Source organism: Notothenia rossii, assembly GCF_949606895.1.
Source record: "Notothenia rossii genome assembly, contig: SUPER_8_unloc_1, whole genome shotgun sequence".
Taxonomy (NCBI): Eukaryota; Metazoa; Chordata; class Actinopteri; order Perciformes; family Nototheniidae; genus Notothenia; species Notothenia rossii.
This window is the reverse complement of record NW_027640357.1, coordinates 1-25,000: the sequence shown is the minus strand read 5'-3', so window position 1 is coordinate 25,000 and position 25,000 is coordinate 1. Positions and strand designations below refer to the sequence as shown.

The window sequence follows — 25,000 nt, the reverse complement described above, 5'->3', positions numbered from 1 at the left end:
CTAAGGACAAACAGCAGGACTTTGTTCAGAAGGAAACGTATGAACATTTTGAGGGACGGGAATGTGGGCCGCCTCTGAGAGGAAATTAGGAACTATTTCTAATGAATTTGTTTTATGTGTAAGCCATTTTAGTGCAAGTTAAGGGTGTGTGTGTGTAAGTGTGAAGTACCTTTGTTTGTTCAAATGTAAAAGTAGTGAAACCAAAAATGTTTCAATGCTTTGCCACAAGGGAAAGGGCTGCGTTCCCAATACCTAAAGCAATCAAGTATTAGCATCAAATTATGCTTAAGATAGTTTTATTGAATTATAAGCATGCATTAATGTGTTAATCATTCGTATTGCAGATGGAAAAGGTGGAGCTAACTTTAATACTGCCAGGTATCTTAATCGCAGACATCATTTAGATGTTTTATGTTTTGATGGTGTGAATAATTGGAATAATACTAACTAAAAATGTCAAATAAATGTAGTTGTATAAATGTGTATAAAGTGGAAGTACAATTATAAGTAGCTCATAATTTCAGTTAAGTTATTGATTGTGCACATGCATTCAAATAATCTGTATTGCATAAAGCTCCATTTTTAGTCTCTAAAATATGAAGATATCTAGTGTTTCAGTTTTATATCAACTTAAGAGTGAACATCTTTTGGTTTTAAAATAACCAAATCAAGGGTCACTTGGAAGTGATTAAACATGTGTAGTATGACACCTGGTGGACAGTGAAGGTAGTACCAGGGATGTAATGATATAAGGAGACAACCATACAGGCTATGGAGAGCAGGGCCGTCCCTCCCTACAGGCCGATCATGCAGACTGCGTGGGGCCTCACTTTGCGGAGGGGGCCTCACCTTGCAGAGGGGGGCTCACCTTGCGGAGGGGGCCTCACCTTGCGGAGGGGGCCTCACCTTGCGGAGGGGGTCTCATCTTGCGGAGGGGGCCTCATCTTGCGGAGGGGGCCTCACCTTGCGGAGGGGGTCTCATCTTGCGGAGGGGGCCTCATCTTGCGGAGGGGGCCTCACCTTGCGGAGGGGGCCTCATCTTGCGGAGGGGGCCTCACCTTGCAGAGGGGGCCTCACCTTGCAGAGGGGGGCTCACCTTGCGGAGGGGGCCTAATCTTGCCGAGGGGGCCTCACCTTGCGGAGGTTCAATGTTTATTGCAAAACTTATTGAAATGAACTTATTGCACATATTAAACCTGGAACTAACAAAGCTTCAATAATTGCCTATAAAAACAACATTAAACATTAAATAATCAGTTCATTCATTTCTTATGGCTCTATCTGCAGCTTCTCCAGAGTCATTTCTTATGATTACATTTTCCCACAGGCCAACAACAGCTTCAACAAAACTATTTCCCTCAAAGAGAAACCAAACATGCCCTGTGGTCCTGAGAGAGAAAGTGCAGAAGGAAACATCCATTAAACTCAGTGTGCTGCTCTGTGATGCTAGCTCAGATACTTGGCATCTCATCTTGGGTGCAAGGTCATCAATGTTTGGGCTCAGGCTCTGAGCTGAGGAGACCCTCAGGATGGAGTGAAGGTGTGCGTGCAATATACCGGAGGGCCAGATCTAATAGTGATTAGAAATGATCCTGTGGGCTGAAATTAAACCCACCAATGTGGCCCCCGGGCCTTGAGTTTCATGTCATAGACCAGTACTGGGCATTTTACGGCCCACGTGAGGTTGATCATAAATTAGGTGGCTCAGCCTGGGCACAGTGCTGAAAAGAGTATGGGACCTGAGAGAAGAGATTCAAGACTTCTGTGTGAAGAAAGGAAAGGACATCCCACAGCTTTCAGATGCAGACTGGATGGCAGACCTGGGTTTTGCTGTAGATGTGACTGCACTAATGAGTGAACTAAATGTCAAACTGCAAGGCAAGGGCCTTTTTGTGCATGACATGTACAGTGCAGTGAAGGCTTTTGTGAGAAAGCTGCAGCTTCTCTCAAGCCAAATGGAGGACAACATTCTCACGCACTTGCCAACACTGAAGGAAGCCACACCATCAGCTGATCACCTCCAGAGGTACTCATCCATGTTAGAAGCACTGCACGGTGAGTTTTCAAGGCGACTCAAAGACTTCAGAACAGTTGAGAATGAAATGAACATGATCTTTTCCCCATTGACATGCCATGTGGATGAAGCACCCAGTGATGTTCAGCTTGAACTCATTGACCTGCAGTCTGACACACTTCTGTCAGAGCACTTTAGGTCAGTCTCACTGCCTGAGTTTGACTCTTCCCTGAAAGAGGAGAACTTCCCACACGAGGAGACGTGCTCAGAAGATGATGGTCCTCTTTGGATCTACCTACATGTGAACAGACATTCTCAGTGAGGAAGTTCAACAAATCCAGATCCTCTGTCACTGATGATCACCTCTCAGCTGTCCTTCACATATCCACCTCAGACATTGAACCAGATTTCCGTGCACTTGTTCAAGCCCAAGGCCGACTGGATTTCTCTCACTGAACAAGTAAAATTAACTGAAAAACAAAAATCAAAAGCACTCATTTATTTTTGTATAAAGCTGATTATTTTTTATCTTTAACACACTGTAAAACACCTTTTCAGTATTGGTTTGTGAAGCTGAACGAGTCAAAAATGTAATTAAATACTGATTCAATTATTGTTTTTACTGCTTATTACCTGTCGGAGTATTTTCCTATTTGGCCCACTCTACAAGTTCATATATTTATTGTAAAGGAGCATTCTTATTCTTTTGATTACCAGTAACAGCTCATACAAATATGTAATATACTGGATTCTATAATGGGAGAAAATGTATATTGAGCAAGATTAAGTTAAAATTATTTTGATTCGGCCCCCCAACACAGCTCGAGTTTCTGAAGTGGCCCCTTGTAAAAAATAATTGCCCACCCCAGACTGTGTATATATGTGATTATGCATGTGTAGTGTGACACCTGGTGGACAGTAAAGGAATTACCAGTGGCTTAATGATATAGGGAGACATTGTAACTAGCAGAAAATAACACAGAAACAGCAAATCTCTTTTTATGTTTTATTTTTGAAAGATCATGCAGTGCACTTCCAAGTTAGGAGCTTAACATCACTTTCAGGATACAAGAAAAAACCAATACATTTTGTAATTACCTTATACAAAACAAAGCTAAACATTACTGAGGAATGTAACAAATTAAATAGTAATAGGGGGAAAGAAAAGTGTGCAACACCACTAACGCTGCACTGCAGATCTTAAAAAGGCTCGATAAGAGGTTGATGTCGTCTGTAACCCTGTCGTGGAAATACAAAAAAATCTGGATCAAGTGTGGCGAACTTAAAAAGACAAAAAAAGAAGCAATAAATTACTTTCTTTCAAGTGTGTGCTATTTTACTGCGAGAATTGAGGAGGCATGGGGTACGGCACCAGCGGTGGGGGGTGCTGCTGAGGAGGAGCCTGGTTCTGGGGGAAGGGGAAGGGGGGGTGCCCGGCTAGTTGTGGGGCTTTAGCTAGGAAGGGCTGGGCCTGGAAGTTCTGGCCACCGAAGGCTCCGGGCGGGTTGTTAAAGTTGGACTGTCCGTTTCCGTTGTACCCGGCTCCTCCTCCTCCTCCTCCGCTGTAGCCGTTAGCTGCCGCGGCGCCGCCACCACCGCTAACGCTGCTGCCGTTTCCTCCATAGCCTCCATTCTGTGAACTGCTGCTGCTTCCAAAAGGTTTGCTTGGTCCGTTGTCGTATCCTCTGCTACCGCTATCCCGGTCCCTAAAACTGCCAAAGTCACGTCTCCCAGAATACCTATCCCGCCGGTCGTCCCTGTAATCACCACCTCGACCGCCCCTTGAACGACCCCCCCCTGCAGGGAGAGAGAAAGAACAGGAGGTTTAAGAAAGAGACAGCCATTTTGTTTTCAAACACAAGCGTGGCATTCAAATATTTGTTGGTGGTTGAATTGTCCCAAACATATCAGGTCCCATGTTCGTTTCCAATCTCCTTAGCCTGTAAAGCTAATTCAACATTTTACATATGCCATAACGTTGCTTAAATGCAACTAGAGAAAGTGTTTTGAGAGTTAGGCGTTTCTTTGTGACACTGATCTGATTAAAGATTATAATTAGAGCTTGTCCACAAAACGTACTGACGGAGTAAACAGGTGTATTTGTTCCGGTCTTTTCGGCACAAAGTTGTCCATTGTTTTCGGGCATCCCTGTTTCCTAAAGCCGGGTCAATCTTAGCGTCCACTGGATTATACTCAGTCACTCTGACAGACAGGCATAGTGGCGGGAGGCTGATGTTTCTTAAGCTATTCTTCTATATTCAATGTTTGAAGAGTGACTTGATATACTTGTCATCTTAAGTATCATTTAAAATAAAGCAGATACAAGTCCATTAGAGTTTGTGAAGGATTAAACACAAGTAGTATCTATATGCACTTTTAGCTCAATGAAAAGTGTTTAGAACTAGATATTTTTTTGGGACAATTTCACCAGAAATAGTGATATAGAAGTGAATAAAAAGCCCCTCGAAAGTCCCAGAGCAAAGAGCAGCAGAAAGAGAGTGGCTGCACTTCACAGCACAGTTTCTGTATCTCACCAATTGGATTTACCTCCTCTGTCTTCCGCCATCTGGAGGAGCTTGGGGTTGATGGCCTGGTTGGCTTCGCGGAGCACAGCGATGAGATCACTGGCCTGGCGCATGTTGTTCGGAGTGAAGAAGGTGTATGCCGTGCCTGTCTTTTGGCTACGAGCCGTTCTGCCAATGCGGTGGATATAGTCCTCAGAGTTGTTGGGGTAGTCAAAGTTGATGACAAATTTCACATCTTCCACATCTGTAAGATTGTGTTGCGGTGTGGCATAAAGGAAAAGCAGGACAGCACACAAAGAGACGTGTGCCAGCGCCACCACAACAACCAGATCAAAAACAAAAAGTTAGTGGAGGTCATGAGGTAGAGAAACGGCTGGCTAATATCCACAAAAACTCTAACTCCTTTGGGGAGACTACGGTGGGAAAAGAGAACCGATGCACACTCCATTGGCTTCCAATCCAGTGGGATAATAAAATAAAAACCCTCCCCCTCACTGGCAGACCACCCTCAGAAAGAATGGATCAGAAGTCTTACCATTTTCTGGAGTATGCATTCACTAGTCCATTCCCATTGCAGCACACGCCCAAAACACTGACTCATTACTGCCTCCTAGTGTGCCTGAACTAGCACTACAGCAAGGTCCCATCTCTCTAAAGCTCACTGCAGTGTCTGTTGATCTGAACCAATTTGCAGGATGCCTACAAACAGTGCATCCCAAGCTTTTTTTCCAGACCCAGAGTTCTCATAATGTCTCTCGTTGGCAGGTCTCGACATGACTTTGAAAACGCAGGCGAGGGAGGAGTGTGAGCTTGGATTTTGTCCAAGTGTGTCCAACAACGAGCATGTCCCACTGTCACCAAAAGCGCCAGTAGTAAGCCATGTCATTTACAGAGGTGAAGAGGTATGGTATCGATCTGACAGAACTGCTCTTCGAAAGTTTTTTTTAAGAAACTTGCAACGTTAAAATCGCCACCCATGCTTTACAACGAGTCTACGCAACAGAAAGCACCTTCCAAATGACTCAAACAGCTTGCGATGCACAGTACATGCAAGACAATAGGAGACAGTGTAGCTGGGCTTTGAGCTGGGACGGTTACAGAGCCTGGGTGTGTGAAGCAGTCCAAACCATTGCCAGAGAACAGACGAGCTTTATGGGGGCGGAACTGTGGCCAGCCCTCAACTCGCCCACCCCGTTTTTAGGCAGGCCAGCGCGTTATTATATGCTGCTCTTTTGGCCTGGTCACCTCTGTGTCTATCTGCACGACTGGGAGACCCGCGCCTCGCCAGTCAGGACACCTCCAAGAATCCTCCTTCCCCCTCTGGAGAACCTGGGCTTGTCATGCCAAGGCCCTGCCACACAGACTGCGCCTTCAGGTCAGGGGAGAAACTCAGAGAGAAGCAGAAGGAGTTACAGAAAGCAAACACTTTCCTCTCTTGTTTTTAAAAATGCATTAAAGAGTGGACGAGTGTTCAGGGAGGATACTGACCTAAACCCCTGGAGGCAACATCGGTGGCAATGAGAATCGGAGCCTTTCCGTATTTGAACTCTGAAAAAGACAGAATAAAAAAAAGGTAATTCAAACAATGTTTATCTTATATTCTACAGTTATTTGATGAATTAGATGAGGCAGTAGCTTACCATTGAGAACCCAGTCTCTCTCTTGCTGGCTTTTATCTCCATGGATTCCCATACCAGGCCATCTAAACAAAAACATAGACGGTTTCATCGTTAGACCATGCAGGAACAAGTCAGTAAAACAGGCAATGAGAGGGAGAGAGAGAGTAGGCAATGCTAACCGTGATTAACCCTTAGATGCATGCATTTATTCTTGAAGTTTTTTCAATTACATTTTTTTATCATTTCATATTCCAGCTATTCCTCAGAAAACATGTCATTCAAATTTCATACATTTTAAGAAATTGCATTACTACCCCGTCCATCACTCGTGCATCCAAGGGTTACGCGTTTTCATTTCAACACTTACCCATCCTTTCTCATCCTCCTGGTGAGATCATCACAACGCCTCTTGGTCTCCACAAAGATGATGGTCTTGTTCTCCTTCTCGCTCATGATTTCCTCGAGCAGGCGGATCAGTCTGAAACAAAGACAGCGGCTCGGTCAGTACCAACGCATCAAGAGTCATACAAATACTCATGAGTAAAAATTGTATATCGAGCCAATGTTTCCTTTGCATTTTAACACACGTTTCTCTATCTCTCACTACTTCCTAAATGCATGCAGTCTGACTTAGACCGCAAGTGTCTAAGAAGAGTAACCACTTGTTCAGTTTGTCTCATCACTGATTGCGATTAGTCAGCCACTGTGTTGCTGCCATCTCACCCAGTGATGGGTTGATATTCCCTTCTAACGACAACTCACCCTGTCACTGTTTAGACAAAGAAAGCGCTTTTTTGAAGGGGTGATTCAAATGATTAATAGGCAAGTAAATTTAGCAAAGTAATAGTAAGAAATGGCACCAAATAGTTGGATGAATAAATGTCTTTGGAAGTAGTGAATGATAAATGAGATCTGAACTATACAGCACCAACTAATAACTGGATAATAATGTCTTTATTGTGTCCATTATGACGCCGTGACTAACTTGTTTTCCTTCTCTCCGTCGTTGCAGACGTCCACGATCTGCAGGATGTTGTGATTGGCACTGAGCTGCAGCGCTCCGACGTTGATCTGGACGTACTCCTTCAGGAAGTCTTCTGCCAGCTGACGGACCTCTTTGGGCCAAGTAGCACTCCACATGAGAGTCTGACGGTCAGGCTGCGAGAAAACGGAGACATTTAGTACAACGTTTCCATAACTAACAAAGCATTCATCTCCCATGTAGAGCTTCTCTTGGATAACTGGACATTTATATTCAATCTTTAACTAGATAGTTTGTCTCTTCACTGATTGAGATTAGTCAGCCACTGTGTCGCTGCCATCTCACCCACAGTGATGGGTTGATATTCCCTTCTAACGACAACTCACCATGTCACTGTTTAGACAAAGAAAGCGCTTTTTGGAAGGGGTGATCCAAATTATTTACTTATTATTATGGATGCTTTGATCGATAACCCGATAGAATAGCGGTATGCAACGTGTGTGAAGCAGAAATCCTGCAGCTCCACCCGCTGTGACGGACCGTTGAGCGGAGCAAAACACACACTTAGCTATTTTATTTACCTCTGGAACAAGCTAAACCAGTTATAAATATATTTATGAGGGAGAGAGCCCCATTAACTGAGTTTTAAACATCACTTTAAATGGAAGATCCCCATAGGCCCCGCCCACTCGATACCCTACTTTTGATCATAAAATGTGGTGTCTGATGTCAAAATCTGCAAGTCTAGGCCTCCCAAACGTACCCGGATTTGGTCAACGATCTTTCTGATCTGTGGCTCGAAGCCCATGTCCAGCATTCTGTCGGCCTCGTCCAGGACGAGGTAAGTGCAGCGGCGGAGGTTTGTCTTTCCGGACTCGAGGAAGTCGATGAACCTGCCAGGAGTGGCGATGCAAATCTCCACGCCTACAATAAGAAGAGTAACCATGAGAACGGCATTTTTCAAACATACATTTTTTTTCTGGCTCAACAAAGGGCGTGGCTGAGGGACTTATACATACTGCCATGCCACTATATAGGTTCCTTGGTTTGTCATTGTAGCAAGTCAGTTTGTTGAGGTAACACACAAATGTAAATGTGTGTATGAAGTATTTATCTTTTATATACCTAGTTATTAGAGATTATTGGTTTATGCAATTTCGGTAAATATATATATTTTTTATTAGATTGCGAACTACACAATACCTCTTTCCAAGTCACGGATCTGGGGTCCTTTCGGGGCGCCTCCATAGATACATGTTGACTTCAGACGTGAAGCTCTGCCGTATTCTGCTGCCACCTGTTGCACCTGCTGAGCCAGCTCACGTGTTGGGGCTAGCACCAAGCACTGTGGAGAGGGAAAACAACTTTAGGCATGCTTCATGAAAATAATTCATGCCCCCTGAGGCTACTTGTTTTGTCTCATCACTGATTGAGATTAGTCAGCCACTGTGTCGCTGCCATCTCACCCACAGTGATGGGTTAATATTCCCTTCAAACGACAACTCACCCTGTCACTGTTTAGACAAAGAAAGCGCTTTTTGAGGGTGATTCAAATGATTTATAGGTAATTAGCATGGGAAGTTCTGGGAATACTTACAATGGGTCCGTCTCCACGCTCCAGGAAAGGCTGGTGGTTGATGTGGACAATTGAAGGCAACAAATACTGTAGAGAAAAATACACGACAGTCACTACCATGAGCTAAACAAGTGTTAACAGTCACTACTATGAGCCAAACAAGTGTTAATAGTCATAAAGATTTACTATCTGAATATTAAACTTACAGAAAGAGTCTTGCCAGAGCCAGTCTGTGCAATGCCGACCATATCCTTTCCACTGAGAGCCAGAGGCCAGCCTTGAGCCTGGATGGGTGTTGGTTCAGTCCAGCCTGCTTTGTTGATGACATCCATCACATAGGCTGGAGAAAAGGAAAATAAATAAAAATTAATGTATGCAAACATTTCTGACATGAACCACAACTTTCTAAGCATCTCAAATGTATTTAGTCTTCAGATAAGATTTATTTTTATTAATCCCAAAGTGGGAAATAGATTTATTGTGGCATCTCTAAGGCGTTGGACAAGACTTAAAGAATAAAATATGTACACTTAACAATAAATATATATCTATAGTGTATGTAGAATAAAGAGTGTACATACATACAGATGATAGAATACACTAATTGACCAACTCACTAAAGTACAAATTGTTTAGGTGGATTGAAATGGGAAATGGAAAATGTTGGCATCCCATAAGAAAAAAATATGAAAATGGGTTTATTGTATACTTACATGGGAAGCTGGCTTCGTGGAAATTGGCAATAGGATTTGGGCAATCTCTCCCCTTAATGGTAATGATTTTGGTCCGTCTGTATGTTTCAACTTCAGCCTGGAAGAAAAAAAAACGCATGTTGTTCAGTGATCATTGCATAACCTGAACACGTGCAGAAGGGAGGTGCAGGAGGGAGTTACGTAACACTGCATTGCATGGACCGAACCACGCTGTCTGACTACATACCGGGTTCCTGCGGGTAACATCGGGATGCTGTTGGTAGAAGTTCTTCTCAAATTTAGGGAGCTCATCCATGTTCCATTGTTTCTTCCTCAGCCTTTCTCCGGGGTTTCCGAACTTCCCTCCACCGCCTCCACCTCCGCGACCACCACCTCCGCCGAAGCGAGGGGGTCCTCCGCCACCACCGTACCTGCAAACACATTCCCCGTTTTAGTCACACATATAGTCCGTTTACAGCAAGTGAACAAAGACTGGTGTTAACTGCGTCATTCTGTAGGAAATGTAAAGCTGTCATATACTTTTCAACCAGTAGAGGAACAATGGAAAAAAACAGCCGGCATTTTGTGAACGCTTTCATTGCTGCCACATGGCGGAAAAAAGCCGACTATCTGCCTTAAAACGGTGTTTAAAAAGAAATCTTTGTTAAATAAGACCTCATCTGGGGATTGTAGTGTCATATAGTACAATATATTATAACATTCTCTTCACACTGTACATTTTACATTAATATATAATGTATATATCCCATTCCGTACGCATTTCATATAAATAAAATCTTACTTTAATGAGTTAACTGTAATTTGGCCTTTCTTATTACAGCCTTCCGCTTAGTTCCATTATCCAGTTTGAGATTTTTGAATGTATATAGGTTCTACTCATCATTTAGCAAATTATGTGTAATGCCTTTGTTTTAACACAATGCTGTACATTTTCCCATTTGGGATCCATAAAGTATATCTTATTAAAGAGTTAGCTTAGCCACCGTTATGCTAAAGGAAGCTAATGCCGGGACACGAGGCCAAAACTAGGCCTCTGGCCAAAGACAACAGGCCCCGGTGCGGGCCGCACGAGGAAATAAAACCAACCAACCAACCAACGGTTTTTCAAATTAGTAAAACGCCGGTTATAAGAAACACATCAAATATATACGGTTTCCTTTCATATTGACTGGAAAATAAACCGTATATTGTTTTATTTGATACCATTTCTCCCGTTTTAAAAAAAAGTGTTATGTCATCTATTTCCACCGACCACACGAGGCCGAAACTCGCTTAAAACATCCGAAATAAAAATGTACTTACCCTCTGTCTCTATCCCTGCCGCGGTCTCTGTCTGAATATCCAGGCATTTTGTAAACAAGTGGTATAAATAAAAAAGTTAAATACCCTTCAATGTGGATTTTTCCACCGACTAGAGAAAACCTGACCGGCAGTGGTGCTGTAATGCCGGTAATGTAAAAATAAGAGCCGGTACTTATAGCTAGAGGAAGTACCCTCTTCCGATGTATTCATCCGCCTACCGGTTTTCCTTTTTCAGCTTCTACCGACAGACAACATAGACCCCTAACTGAGTAGTGAAACTGTGTTTTAGATTAAATGTAAGCATAGAAAATCAAATATTGATCCTTATCTCTTCAATTAATATATGTTATAAATTATACTACTGGTAGAATAATCTAAATGGCTTTTTTTTCAAAAATCACACACAACAGCGTTTATGTAACATCAGATAAAAACACGAACAGATCCAAAACTGTACATAAACGTTTAAACGTTGCATACATGTGGAAACGTTACATTAATGTTGATAACGTTTATTCTTTATTTCTCTTAATTCTGTTTGTCGGTTTTCCTTTTTGATACATCGAGAAATTATGGTTTCAACAATTGTCTGCGGATGGATATGTACAAGAGAGACATCAAGTGGTAATCCGGCTCTGACTCGCTTCCGATGTATTTACGGTAAGTGACGTCACCAGGACCAACCCAAACATAAAGATACCCTTTCCTCATTATTTCTTTAATAACACCAAATGTGCCTCATATAATGACTTTTTAATCTAATAGGTCAAATGAGAGGACAACAAAGTGTCATTGTATTATTACAGATTTGTTTTGGTCCACTGATGTTTAAAATGTGAAAATTGAAAGCTTTTTCTCTTTAACATTAAGCTCAAAGGTGCACCAAAGAGACTGTACACATATGAAAGTGAGCTTTATTGACTCTCTTGATTTTGGAAATTGTAAAACTATTTTGCCTGACATTATGAGGGTATCATCCAGAAAAAAGAAGATGTGCATGGATTCTCTTAAAAGTAGTCTAATTAATGAAAGACAAAATACCAAAATGTATGTTTGGTATCAACATTTTCTTAGCTTTGACCACTGGTTTAATGTAACTAGGTACATTTACTAAATTACTTTACTACAGTGGCTTTGGAGATTGGAATCGACCATTTAAATATCTAATAATGTATAACATATAACACAGGGTAGGGTACCTAGCAGTATTTTTGCTGGCATTCAACTTGTAAAAAACATGTAATTCTTTTATTTTGATCTTTTATTTGACATATTGTATATCTTATATGAATATAATATCTTATTATAAATGATTTTACTTTTTTATTCCTATTATTATATCTTTCGTTATTTTTCAACAACTGTCACCAAACTCAATTTACCCCGAAAAGCATTTCCAATGAGCTCCACTGTCACCAGCTCCAGCATAAACACATTAATGCATCAATAATAGTGCTTTAACCTTGGGTATTTTAATCATATATTGATGCTTATACTTCGTTTAAGAGGTTTTAAATGCAGGACTTTTACTTGAGACAGAGTAAATTGAGATAGAGGTATTTCTATACACAGGGAATACGAGAGTTTGTGCAGACGTAAACCTTTCACTAGTTAGTTGCAGTTGCATAATTACGAAACAAAACAAAGAAATTGTACTTGACACCTATCTTCCAACAGCTTCATTATCTATTGTCCTTTTCCCCTTCCCCCCCATTTTGACCCATCTGGCAGACGTTTTAATCCGGACTGGTATCAGTGGGAGGTCAGAGACATTCAGATGTAAAGTCTCTGTGTCCCCGTACTCAAGTACTGTACTCCAGTATCATTTTGAGGTACTTTAACTGAGTATTCCCATTGTATACGGCTTTATAATTCTACTCCACTACACGTTGGCAGCCAAAATCATTCCCTTTACTTCACTAAATTTGATCTGTTAGTTTACAGAATCAGATTATGAATAAGAAATATAAATGAACGTATTAATTATAATGTATTTCTGTGATTTAAGATAACTGGATGTCAGCTCCACATTTACCAGAAGCAGAATGTAAATGATTAACACATTAATCATCACTAATTATAATCCAATCTAATTTAAAGGGGCCCTATACTGGTCATTTTCAAGTTGATATCAGTATGTAGTGTCTCTACTTTAAAGAGTCCTCTCCTGCTGATGTTCAGGTGTATATCAGTATGTAGTGTCTCTACTTTAAAGAGTCCTCTCCTGCTGATGTTCAGGTGTATATCAGTATGTAGTGTCTCTACTTTAAAGAGTCCTCTCCTGCTGATGTTCAGGTGTATATCAGTATGTAGTGTCTCTACTTTAAAGAGTCCTCTCCTGCTGATATTCAGGTATATATCAGTATGTGTCTCTACTTTAAAGAGTCCTCTCCTGCTGATGTTCAGGTGTATATCAGTATGTAGTGTTTCTACTTTAAAGAGTCCTCTCCTGCTGATGTTCAGCTGTATATCAGTATGTAGTGTCTCTACTTTAAAGAGTCCTCTCCTGCTGATGTTCAGGTGTATATCCGTATGTAGTGTCTCTACTTTAAAGAGTCCTCTCCTGCTGATGTTCAGGTGTATATCAGTATGTAGTGTCTCTACTTTAAAGAGTCCTCTCCTGCTGATGTTCAGGTGTATATCAGTATGTAGTGTCTCTACTTTAAAGAGTCATCTCCTGCTGATGTTCAGGTGTATATCAGTATGTAGTGTTTCTACTTTAAAGAGTCCTCTCCTGCTGATGTTCAGGTGTATATCAGTATGTAGTGTCTCTACTTTAAAGAGTCCTCTCCTGCTGATGTTCAGGTGTATATCAGTATGTAATGTCTCTACTTTAAAGAGTCCTCTCCTGCTGATGTTCAGGTGTATATCAGTATGTAGTGTCTCTACTTTAAAGAGTCCTCTCCTGCTGATGTTCAGGTGTATATCAGTATGTAGTGCCTCTACTGGTATTAGCGTAATAGGGCCTCTTTAAGTAACTACTGTACCAAAGTGTTAAATAACAATAATTCAGATGAAAAAGCTTTTTATAACATAATAAAAACATGGAAAAAGGACAGCGAGTATCTTTGTACAAGGCCTTACATTGTTAGACAAAGGCAAGTTTAATTAGAACTAATCACACACAAAAATAAAATACTCTTACAAAATGATAGTGTTAACATAAATTGCATCAGTCAGCTATGAGAGTTATAGTCCTGCTAGTGGATCATGCTATTAAAAAAACAAAAAAAAGCGTCTCTCTTGATAAAAACGGGTCGTGTTTTTGCGTGTAGTGTAGGAACAGAAAGCGTGTGCACTGGACTGTAAATGTGTTAGAAAAGTCTCGTTAAACACACACATCGATCTGCTCGTGTGCAATTTCATTTTTTTCCTACTTAAGTTAAAGATAAATTACAGGTCGTCGGATCCACACATATGAACAATATCTCGTTACTGTACAAAGCACCATCAGAGGACACTTCACTTTGCATACACATGTCCACATACATCGGAGTTTTTTTTCTAAGTGTATGCAAATGTTAAGAACAGTCCACGGTCATTAGAGATTGCTAGACAGGCAGCATCTTTTTTGAAAACATTCAAGACTTTCATTTTTAATACAAAACAATCCCTCTTTTTAGAAATAAAGACATCACTGGTTGTATCGTGTAGCGAACAGAGAGAACAGGACTCATGTCTCTCAGTTCCCTTTCAACCAAAAGCTCATAAGGACACATGCTGTGGGTGAATTTAAAATACCTTTTTAACCCCGTAACATTCAGGAAATCAAGACAGATGGTTTTTCTTCTCGTATAATCAAATGACATCTCCTGAGAATGTGGCAAGCTAGAGCTCTTGATTAATGTGAAGTGGCCACAAAGCAGTCGTATGTCAAGGCGTGGCAATAGAGGTGCAGGAATAAGTCATTTTAGCACTCCCTGGTCTGGAAGTCAATGGTTTTCTGAATGTGTTTTTCGATGTGAGCTTGAAATAAGTTCTGTAGTTAACACAAGCTGAAGCGTTTTTAACGTTTTGTTCTACGACATAAAATACATCAGTAAGTACCCCACTGGTACATTTTAAAACAGCGGTTGCTAACAAGTGTCTAAATGAGACGATTAAACGTCATCACGTCAAACATTAGCCGCCTTTAGCTTAGCGGTGGTGATGTGAAGTCATGTGACCGTGCTGTAGTTCCTCTATAGCCCAACATTAGCCACCATTAGCCTAGCAGTGGTGACGTGAAGTCATGTGACCGTGCTGTAGTTCCTTTATAGCCCAACATTAGCCACCTTTAGCTTAGCGGTGGGGGCGTGAAGTCATGTGACCGTGCTGTAGTTCCTCTATAGCCCAACATTAGCCTCCTTTAGCTTAGCGGTGGTGATGTGAAGTCATGTGACCGTGCTGTAGTTCCTTTATAGCCCAACATTAGCCACCGTTAGCTTAGCGGTGGTGATGTGAAGTCATGTGACCGTGCTGTAGTTCCTCTATAGCCCAACATTAGCCACCGTTAGCTTAGCGGTGGTGATGTGAAGTCATGTGACCGTGCTGTAGTTCCTCTATAGCCCAACATTAGCCTCCTTTAGCTTAGCGGTGGTGATGTGAAGTCATGTGACCGTGCTGTAGTTCCTTTATAGCCCAACATTAGCCACCGTTAGCTTAGCGGTGGTGATGTGAAGTCATGTGACCGTGCTGTAGTTCCTCTATAGCCCAACATTAGCCACCGTTAGCTTAGTGGTGGTGATGTGAAGTTATGTGACCGTGCTGTAGTTCCTCTATAGCCCAACATTAGCCACCGTTAGCTTAGCGGTGGTGATGTGAAGTTATGTGACCGTGCTGTAGTTCCTCTATAGCCCAACATTAGCCACCTTTAGCTTAGCAGTGGTGACGTGAACTCATGTGACCGTTCCTTTATAGCCGAACTTTAGCTTTTTACTTCAGCGATCATAAAGTGGTGTTAATGTGTGGAGATCATCCTGCTGAACTAAACGTGTAAGTATCATAAACACTGAGATTATTTCCTGCAACAATCCAAAATCACATGGAGAGAACCCATTGGACCAGGGAGATGCTGCCTTCAGGGTTTTTTAACAGAAATACGTCATCCCTGCACCTCTGTATTAACCCTAGCAAACACACTTTGTAGTTAATGTCATCTCAGGGAGGACTGACTTTGTGTTCTGCTTGGAAAGATGGAGCGTTGCTACATGGAGTACAGTTTGTAAAATATAAAAAAGGGAAGAGCCAGCAGCTTCTTGCAGGCTCCACGAGTTAGTAAAGAGTCTTGAGTTATTAGCAGCTGAAGAGATTCTTTTCAATGATAGAAAAAGACATAGTGAAGACGCAGCGGATCCTCGGTCGTCTCTGAGCTCCTGCAGAGAGGATCTGTTACTCCACAGCGAAGCCACACGTCTCCTCGATGGCAGTGAGCAGCTTGTCGTACAGTTTGTCGTAAAGCTCGTACGGAGGAATGTCAATCCGGTTAAAACTGGGGAAAAAAGAGGGAACGAAAATATATAAAAATCTATGATGCACCCAAGGACATCTTACAATTCCTAAAATATTCTAAGGTTCTAAGGAAAGAAATAATGACATTAGTAGAAACACAGGAGGTCAGGGTGGATGTTTGCTCACCAGGTGTGGGCTTTGGGCAGGTTGTTGGGGCTGGCATCGATCTGATGGATGGTGAAGAGCCGCGGCCCGGCAGCACCTGAACACACCGTCAGTTAGATTCAACTAATGCACCTTCACACACCTCATCTCTATATCAATCAATCAATCACATGTATTGATGAAGCACCTTAAAAAACAACCCATGTGACCAAAGTGCTGAAAGGAACAGAGCAGGTAGCCAACACAACCTTTCATAAAATAAGGCATAGACACTATCAGCGAAATAAGGAGTAAAACGCTAGGGAATAAAAGTATGTTTTCCGCCTGGATTTAAAGCAGTCAATGAAAATAATAAATTGTAATTGTTTATTTCGGGTTTAGATAAAAACTCAAAAGTAAGTAGGTGTCCAACATTCCTGTTGTTGATCAGATGAATTGGATTCAGTAAAAAATGAATAATCTGAAACTAAATGGATGAATATTCAAACTTGAGCACACACACACACACACACACACACACACACACACACACACACACAGACACAGACACAGACACACACACACACACACACACACACACACACACACACACACACACACACACACACACACACACACACACACACACACACACACACACACACACACACACACACACACACACACACACACACACACTTTTTTTTTTTTGTATTCACACAACATCCTTAACCCGATGCAATCTGGATTCAGATCAAAGCACAGTACTGTGACTGCCAGTCTGAAAGTCTTAGACGATATTAAGGCTGCTTTGGATAACAAATCAGTTTGTGTTGCATTGTTTATTGACCTGGCCAAAGCATCTGACACTGTAGATCACTACATTCTGTCTAATGTTATGTTGATGTCTCGTTTCGGTCATCACGCCATTTGCTGGTTTCAGAGTTATCTAACCGACCGTACTCAATGCGTTTGGTAGGGTAGGACTGTCTCTGACCCTGTCACCTTGGAGAAGGGAGTTCAACAGGGCTCTATTTTGGGGCCCTTGCTCTTTTTATTATACGTAAACAATATTTGTAATCAGATGCAATTGTCTACCTATCATATGTATGCTGATGACACTATTGTATATTCATGTGCTCCTTCTCTGGATATGGCCGTTTCCAATCTAAAATCCGATGTTATCACGCTGCAGCATTCACTTCTTGATTCCAAACTGCTTTTGAACAGTAAGAAAACCAAAGCAATTTTGCTCCCAAGTCAGCGTCCTCTTGCCTCTCCATTGACACCCTTGATGGCGTCTCTGTTGAGTTTGTCGATACCTACAAATAACTTGGCTTTTGGTTGGACAGTAATCTGAACTTTAAACACCACATTGAAGTTCTAACAAAGAAATTGAAATTCACTCTTGGCTTCCTTTTCAGACTTAAATGTTGTTTTTCAACTTCATCCCGTAAAAGGTTGGTCTCTGGCTTATTCCTGTCCCAGCTGGACTACGGTGATACCATCTATAGATTTGCCTGTCCCACTGTTTGGGCCAAACTTGACCCACTCTACCATGCTGCATTGCGTTAAATATCAAATGCACCCTATAGGACTCATCATTGCAAATTGTATAGCCTAACTGGATGGTCCTCACTTACTATGCGTAGGATGCAGCATTGGTTTTTATTATTGTGTAAAGCCATTTTAGGAAAGCTTCCACTCTTCATATGTGCCAGATGTGCTCCAGTTTGTGACTCTTATGACCTCAGACCCAGTGCCTGGATACGGTTCCAGGTTCCTGCCGTGCGGACTGAGGCTGGAGAAAGGAGTCTTCTTTCATTATGGTCTTGGAATGACCTTCAATTAAACCTAAAACTGAGGGCACTTGTCCATATAGCATGTTTTAAATTGAAGTTGTCTGAGGTCCTTACCACCAGCAGCTCTTGCAGTAATAAGTAGTGCCTTTCTTACTGTCCAAATGTGCACAATGTTTTTTGTTTCCTTAGTTATGTTCTCTGTATTTGATATGTCTGTGTTTTGTGTAATGTTGCTGCCTTCTTGGCCAGTTCAGCTTTGTAAATTAGATTTGATCTCAATGCTTTTTATCTGGTTGAATAAAGGTCAAATCAAATAACACACACACACACACACACACACACACACACACACACACACACACACACACACACACACACACACACACACACACACACACACACACACACACACACACACACACACACACACACACACACACACACACACACACACACACACACACACACACACACACACACACACACACACACACACACACACACACACACACAGGTACCGTTAGGCTGGAGAATGAGAGTAAAGAACAATTATTATTTATCTAATATCTCATTCCATTTACTTGTGTATAGACTCTTCTTGCACTTATTTGTATTTACTTGCACATCTCAAAACATTCTCTGGCACTATTTTATGTTTTATTTGTTTTACAGGGTTCATACACTTTTTCACCAATGATTTTCAATGACTTCTCCATGACCTTCACCTCATTTTCCATGACCAAAGAAATTACTCTCTCAGCGGTCGGCTACCACAAGCCACTGGAGACTAGAGGGCGTGATTGTAAAAATCTCTCAACAGCAAAACACCTCGACAGTTAAATGCCATTTTACGTTTCATTACGATACCATACAGTATTTATTATCATTATAGTATTACTATTACTAATATAAATTATATTTGATGCAACTTTAGTTACATTTCTATGACTTTTTCCAAAACTTTGGGAAAAATATTGTTTTCTATAACTTTTCCAGGGCCTGGAATTTGCATTTTGAATTTCCATGACTTTTCCAGGTTTTGAATGACCGTAGGAACCCTGGTTTTATGTCCTATGTATATTCGTGTTGCTCTGTTGGAGGAGGACTTCAGTTTTTTATCTACACTGTAGCTGATGATAAAGCCTTGAATCTTGAACGGAAATACGGAGCGAGTGAAATGGACACCAGTAACAGGAACATAAAGGGACTTTGTTTAACTGGAAACTGACTTTTATTAACCTGGCAACTTAAGTGTGCGTCGATTACGTCAAGATAGCGGATCCTCAGTGGCTTAAATCCTTTCCTCTACATTCAGTCAAAAACAGTTTGCTCATTAGTTCTTATCTTTGCACCCATTGGCTCCTACACTCAGGTTAGCAAACACCATTAATCAGACCTCAGACGTTAGAAAGAGTACACCCTGAGTTAGACATCTCCAAAAAGTGAATCAAAGCAACAAACTACATAGATTTAGACACATGGGTGCGGTGGAATAGCAAACTGGTTCTGAAGTGGATTGCCAGCTGACCTGAACTCATTTCCATGGAGAAGGGGTGAAACGTACACCCTGGTGTGAGCCACAAAGGAAGCCCTACGCCACCACACCTTTGTAGGTATCACATTAACACGTTGCACCTCTTTCAGCTGCAGAGTGCTTTAACTCTGAGTGAACGCTCACAAAGACGGCCGTTCACACCGAGACATTTCAGGATTGTTTCACACGTTGCATAACAAAGCGTCTACATGCAGTTTTCAAGATTCAAAGGTTTGATTTTCATATGCTCATAAGCTACAGTGTAGAAATGGCACTGACGTTCTTCTGACCTGAGCTCCTCCAACAATGAAACATATAACAAAATAAAAAGGAAGTGCAAGAAGTCTATGTAAATGAAAAATGGTAAATAGTTGTCCTCCAGGTGTTGTTACCTTGCAGAGAGGGCAAGTAAACACATCCTTTCCTCAAGTAGAAGTACAGATAGTCGTGTTTAAAAATACTCTGGTGGAAGTAGAAGTATTGACTAAACTTCTTTACTCAAGTCAAAGTAAAGAGGCTTTGAAATGTACTTCAGTAAAAAGTACCCATAACTAGCAGCTGTTTTAAAGAGTACCTGACCTCCCTTTATATTAATAGAACAATAATGTCATTGTTAGCTAATGAATGTTTCCATGGTGACCAACGTCAACATGACAACGTTTTCATTGGTCCCTCTTCTTTAGAGAAGACCAGGAAATGATGGATACACGGATCGTGTTCAAATCAATAGGCACGCAATGACTCTAAATAATAATGATCACGCCACCAAACACACATTCAGACTAAAGGAACCAGCCTGTTTGGAAAATGAGAGAAGTAGAAAGTACAGGTATTTGAGTTCAACATGTAAGAAGTAGAAAGTACAGGTATTTGTGTTCAATATGTAAGAAGTAGAAAGTACAGGTATTTGAGTTCAACATGTAAGAAGTAGAAAGTACAGGTATTTGTGTTCAACATGTAAGAAGTAGAAAGTACAGGTATTTGGGTTCAACATGTAAGAAGTAGAAAGTACAGGTATTTGTGTTCAACATGTAAGAAGTAGAAAGTACAGGTATTTGGGTTCAACATGTAAGAAGTAGAAAGTACAGGTATTTGTGTTCAACATGTAAGAAGTCAAAGTAAAAAGTCGTCAGAAAAATAAGTAGTGGAGTAAAGTGCTGATACCAGAAACATGTACTTAAGTACAGTAACTAAGTATTGTACTCCACTACTTCCCACCTCTGACTATGTATTATTTTCTTGCTGTTTAAAAATAGCTTAAAGTGTCTTATCGTACACAGTGAGTGTGTGTAACCAATAGATATGAATCAGAGTCACCAGTCCTAACGCTGTGAGGCTGTACTTCCATATCTCAGTGATCTGTGTTTGAGGACATCACGTGACTTTGGCTCCATTTCCTCTCACATTCCCCCGAAAGATGTGACATCAGCACAAACTGTACCGTATATTTAACTGTTTCTCAGTTTTCTGCTCTTAGTTTAATTATTCCAAATCCTGACTCATAACTGCAGCTTTAAAAGTAAATGTGCAACTTCCTCACGACGTTGCCAAAGTGTGTGAATGGCTGTAAATGGTTAAATGCTGCTCTGAGAGGGTAAAGACTGGAAATGCGTGATAGAAATGCACTCCATTTTCCATGTTTTTACACCGAGACATACAAGAATGTTCTAATCTAAAAATAAAATAAGTAGTGGAGTAAAGTACTGATGAATGTACTTAAGTACAGTAAGGAAGTGTTTGTACTCTGTTACCTTGCAGGGCCTTGAACCCCTGCAGGGGGACTCTGGAGGACCCCGTGACGAACTGCAGCAGCCGGGCTCTCCGCTCTTCGTCAAACGTCTCCACGGCTTTCCAGAACCACTTCACGATGTTGCTGTCCAGCGTGCAGTGCTTCAGACGCGTGTTGGTCCTCCAGTCAGCGATGTCGATCTTACCCAGACCGCAAACTATCAGCTGCAGGGAGAGGAGAGAAGAGGAAGATTATTATATTACTATTATTTATTTATAATTTTTTGAATTACAGAAAATACATATTATTTGTATTTATTAATATTTGTATTTATTAATAATCATTTGAATTACAGAAAATACATTATTTGTATTTATTTATAATTATTTGAATTACAGAAAATACATATTATTTGTATTTATTTATAATTATTTGAAGTACAGAAAATACGTATTATTTGTATTTATTAATAATTATTTGAATTATAGAAAATATGTATTATTTGTATTTATTAATAATTATTTGAATTACAGAAAATACATTATTTGTATTTATTTATAATTATTTGAATTACAGAAAATACATTATTTGTATTTATTAATAATTATTTGAATTACAGAAAATACATTATTTGTATTTATTTATAATTATTTGAATTACAGAAAATACATATTATTTGTATTTATTTATAATTATTTGAATTACAGAAAATACATATTATTTGTATTTATTAATAATTATTTGAATTACAGAAAATACATTATTTGTATTTATTTATAATTATTTGAATTACAGAAAATACATTATTTGTATTTATTAATAATTATTTGAATTACAGAAAATACATTATTTGTATTTATTTATAATTATTTGAATTACAGAAAATACATTATTTGTATTTATTAATAATTATTTGAATTACAGAAAATACATTATTTGTATTTATTAATAATTATTTGAATTACAGAAAATACATTATTTGTATTTATTTATAATTATTTGAATTACAGAAAATACATATTATTTGTATTTATTTATAATTATTTGAATTACAGAAAATACATATTATTTGTATTTATTTATAATTATTTGAATTACAGAAAATATGTATTATTTGTATTTATTAATAATTATTTGAATTACAGAAAATACATTATTTGTATTTATTTATAATTATTTGAATTACAGAAAATACATTATTTGTATTTATTAATAATTATTTGAATTACAGAAAATACATTATTTGTATTTATTTATAATTATTTGAATTACAGAAAATACATTATTTGTATTTATTAATAATTATTTGAATTATAGAAAATATGTATTATTTGTATTTATTTATAATTCTTTGAATTACAGAAAATACATATTATTTGTATTTATTTATAATTATTTGAATTACAGAAAATACATATTATTTGTATTTATTTATAATTATTTGAAGTACAGAAAATACGTATTATTTGTATTTATTAATAATTATTTGAATTATAGAAAATATGTATTATTTGTATTTATTAATAATTATTTGAATTACAGAAAATACATTATTTGTATTTATTTATAATTATTTGAATTACAGAAAATACATTATTTGTATTTATTAATAATTATTTGAATTACAGAAAATACATTATTTGTATTTATTTATAATTATTTGAATTATAGAAAATATGTATTATTTGTATTTATTTATAATTATTTGAATTATAGAAAATATGTATTATTTGTATTTATTAATAATTATTTGAATTACAGAAAACACATTATTTGCATTTATTTATAATTATTTGAATTACAGAAAATACATATTATTTGTATTTATTAATATTTGTATTTATTTATAATTATTTGAATGACAGAAAACACATTATTTGCATTTATTTATAATTATTTGAATTACAGAAAATACATATTATTTGTATTTATTAATATTTGTATTTATTTATAATTATTTGAATGACAGAAAATACATTATTTGTATTTATTTATAATGATTTGAATTACAGAAAATATATATTATTTGTATTTATTTATAATTATTTGAATTATAGAAAATATGTATTATTTGTATTTATTAATAATTATTTGAATTACAGAAAATACATTATTTGTATTTATTTATAATTATTTGAATTACAGAAAATACATATTATTTGTATTTATTAATATTTGTATTTATTTATAATTATTTGAATGACAGAAAATATGTATTATTTGTATTTATTTATAATTATTTGAATGAGAGAAAATACATTATTTGTATTTATTAATAATTATTTGAATGACAGAAAATACATTATTTGTATTTATTTATAATTATTTGAATTACAGAAAATATATATTATTTGTATTTATTTATAATTATTTGAATTATAGAAAATATGTATTATTTGTATTTATTAATAATTATTTGAATTACAGAAAATACATTATTTGTATTTATTTATAATTATTTGAATTACAGAAAATACATATTATTTGTATTTATTAATATTTGTATTTATTTATAATTATTTGAATGACAGAAAATATGTATTATTTGTATTTATTTATAATTATTTGAATGAGAGAAAATACATTATTTGTATTTATTAATAATTATTTGAATGACAGAAAATACATTATTTGTATTTATTTATAATTATTTGAATTACAGAAAATACATATTATTTGTATTTATTTATAATTATTTGAATGACAGAAAATACATTATTTGCATTTATTTATAATTATTTGAATTACAGAAAATATATATTATTTGTATTTATTTATAATTATTTGAATTATAGAAAATATGTATTATTTGTATTTATTAATAATTATTTGAATTACAGAAAATACATTATTTGTATTTATTTATAATTATTTGAATTACAGAAAATACATATTATTTGTATTTATTAATATTTGTATTTATTTATAATTATTTGAATGACATTTGTGTTATGAAGGTTTCTCTGCATGTAAACGGTCTGCAGAGTCACAAACCCTTAAAGTACACCCTGTAGGGAGTACATTTTGTATTTATTTATTATTTCTAATTGTTGTCAAGTTAGTTTTCAAAAAATCCAAAAGTGGAGGAGGAAGAGGAGGAGGAGGAGGAGGAGGTGGAGCCTGTGACCTACGTTTTCCATTGACATATCTCCACTGTAGCTAATGTACAAAGGACAATAAAAGCCTTGAATCCTTGAAGCCTTGAATCCTTGAAGCTTTGAATCCTACCTCGAGCGAAAACTCCTAAATGTCCTTGAAGGTGAATGTAGATGTGTGAGAAACCCAAAGACACTTTATAAGGTGATTGTAACCCCAGTACCTCGAGCTCCTTCTCGTCGAAGGCCTTCAGCAGGTGTTGGGGGATGACCTCGTTGAAGCCCTTCTGCAGCGCGAGGAACTGAGCCTCGATGCCTCGCAGGAAGCGCCAGCTGACGTACAGCCTCACGTACTCCTTCTTGGAGTCCTGCGTGACTGGGAGGCTCTTCCCGCTGGGCTTCAGCTCGTGCTGGATCATCTCTCCGTACGCATTGTGCTCCACGCAGAACGTGTGGTCCAGCACCCCCGTGATGTCGTTGTCCCTGAGGAGAGGAAAGCCTTTAGATCACTGTGGGACGACAATAACAAGCTTTT

General features: G+C 38.4%; 2 protein-coding genes across 5 annotated transcripts; both read right to left on the bottom strand.

Annotated features, from left to right (window-relative positions):
- Nucleotides 1-3,006: 3,006 nt before the first annotated feature.
- LOC307017498 (putative ATP-dependent RNA helicase DDX5) lies at nt 3,007-10,888 on the bottom strand (the record flags this gene model as incomplete). Of its 4 annotated transcripts, none has more annotated exons than XM_079694846.1 (13): nt 10,732-10,887; nt 9,656-9,839; nt 9,430-9,526; nt 8,923-9,056; nt 8,738-8,803; nt 8,344-8,485; nt 7,904-8,064; nt 7,144-7,316; nt 6,526-6,636; nt 6,180-6,241; nt 6,028-6,087; nt 4,562-4,783; nt 3,007-3,811 (listed from the first exon to the last, which is right to left on the bottom strand). In XM_079694846.1, the coding sequence occupies exons 1-13, from the start codon at nt 10,776-10,778 to the stop codon at nt 3,351-3,353; spliced, it is 1,920 nt and encodes a 639-aa protein (XP_079550972.1). In that variant the 5' UTR covers nt 10,779-10,887. The 4 variants fall into 4 exon arrangements, 3 of the variants coding, with proteins under 3 accessions (XP_079550972.1, XP_079550973.1, XP_079550974.1); XM_079694847.1 differs by having other exon boundaries at nt 3,630-3,811; nt 4,549-4,783; XM_079694848.1 differs by lacking the exon at nt 3,007-3,811 and having other exon boundaries at nt 4,545-4,783; nt 10,732-10,888.
- A 2,851-nt stretch (nt 10,889-13,739) lies between these two features.
- Nucleotides 13,740-24,948, bottom strand: LOC307017495 (E3 ubiquitin-protein ligase SMURF2-like; the record flags this gene model as incomplete). The annotated part of the gene is made up of 4 exons (XM_079694843.1): nt 13,740-16,201; nt 16,348-16,423; nt 21,393-21,594; nt 24,690-24,948. Coding segments are annotated over 4 exons (637 nt in total), but the record flags the coding sequence as incomplete, so codon positions are not given.
- Nucleotides 24,949-25,000: the final 52 nt, after the last annotated feature.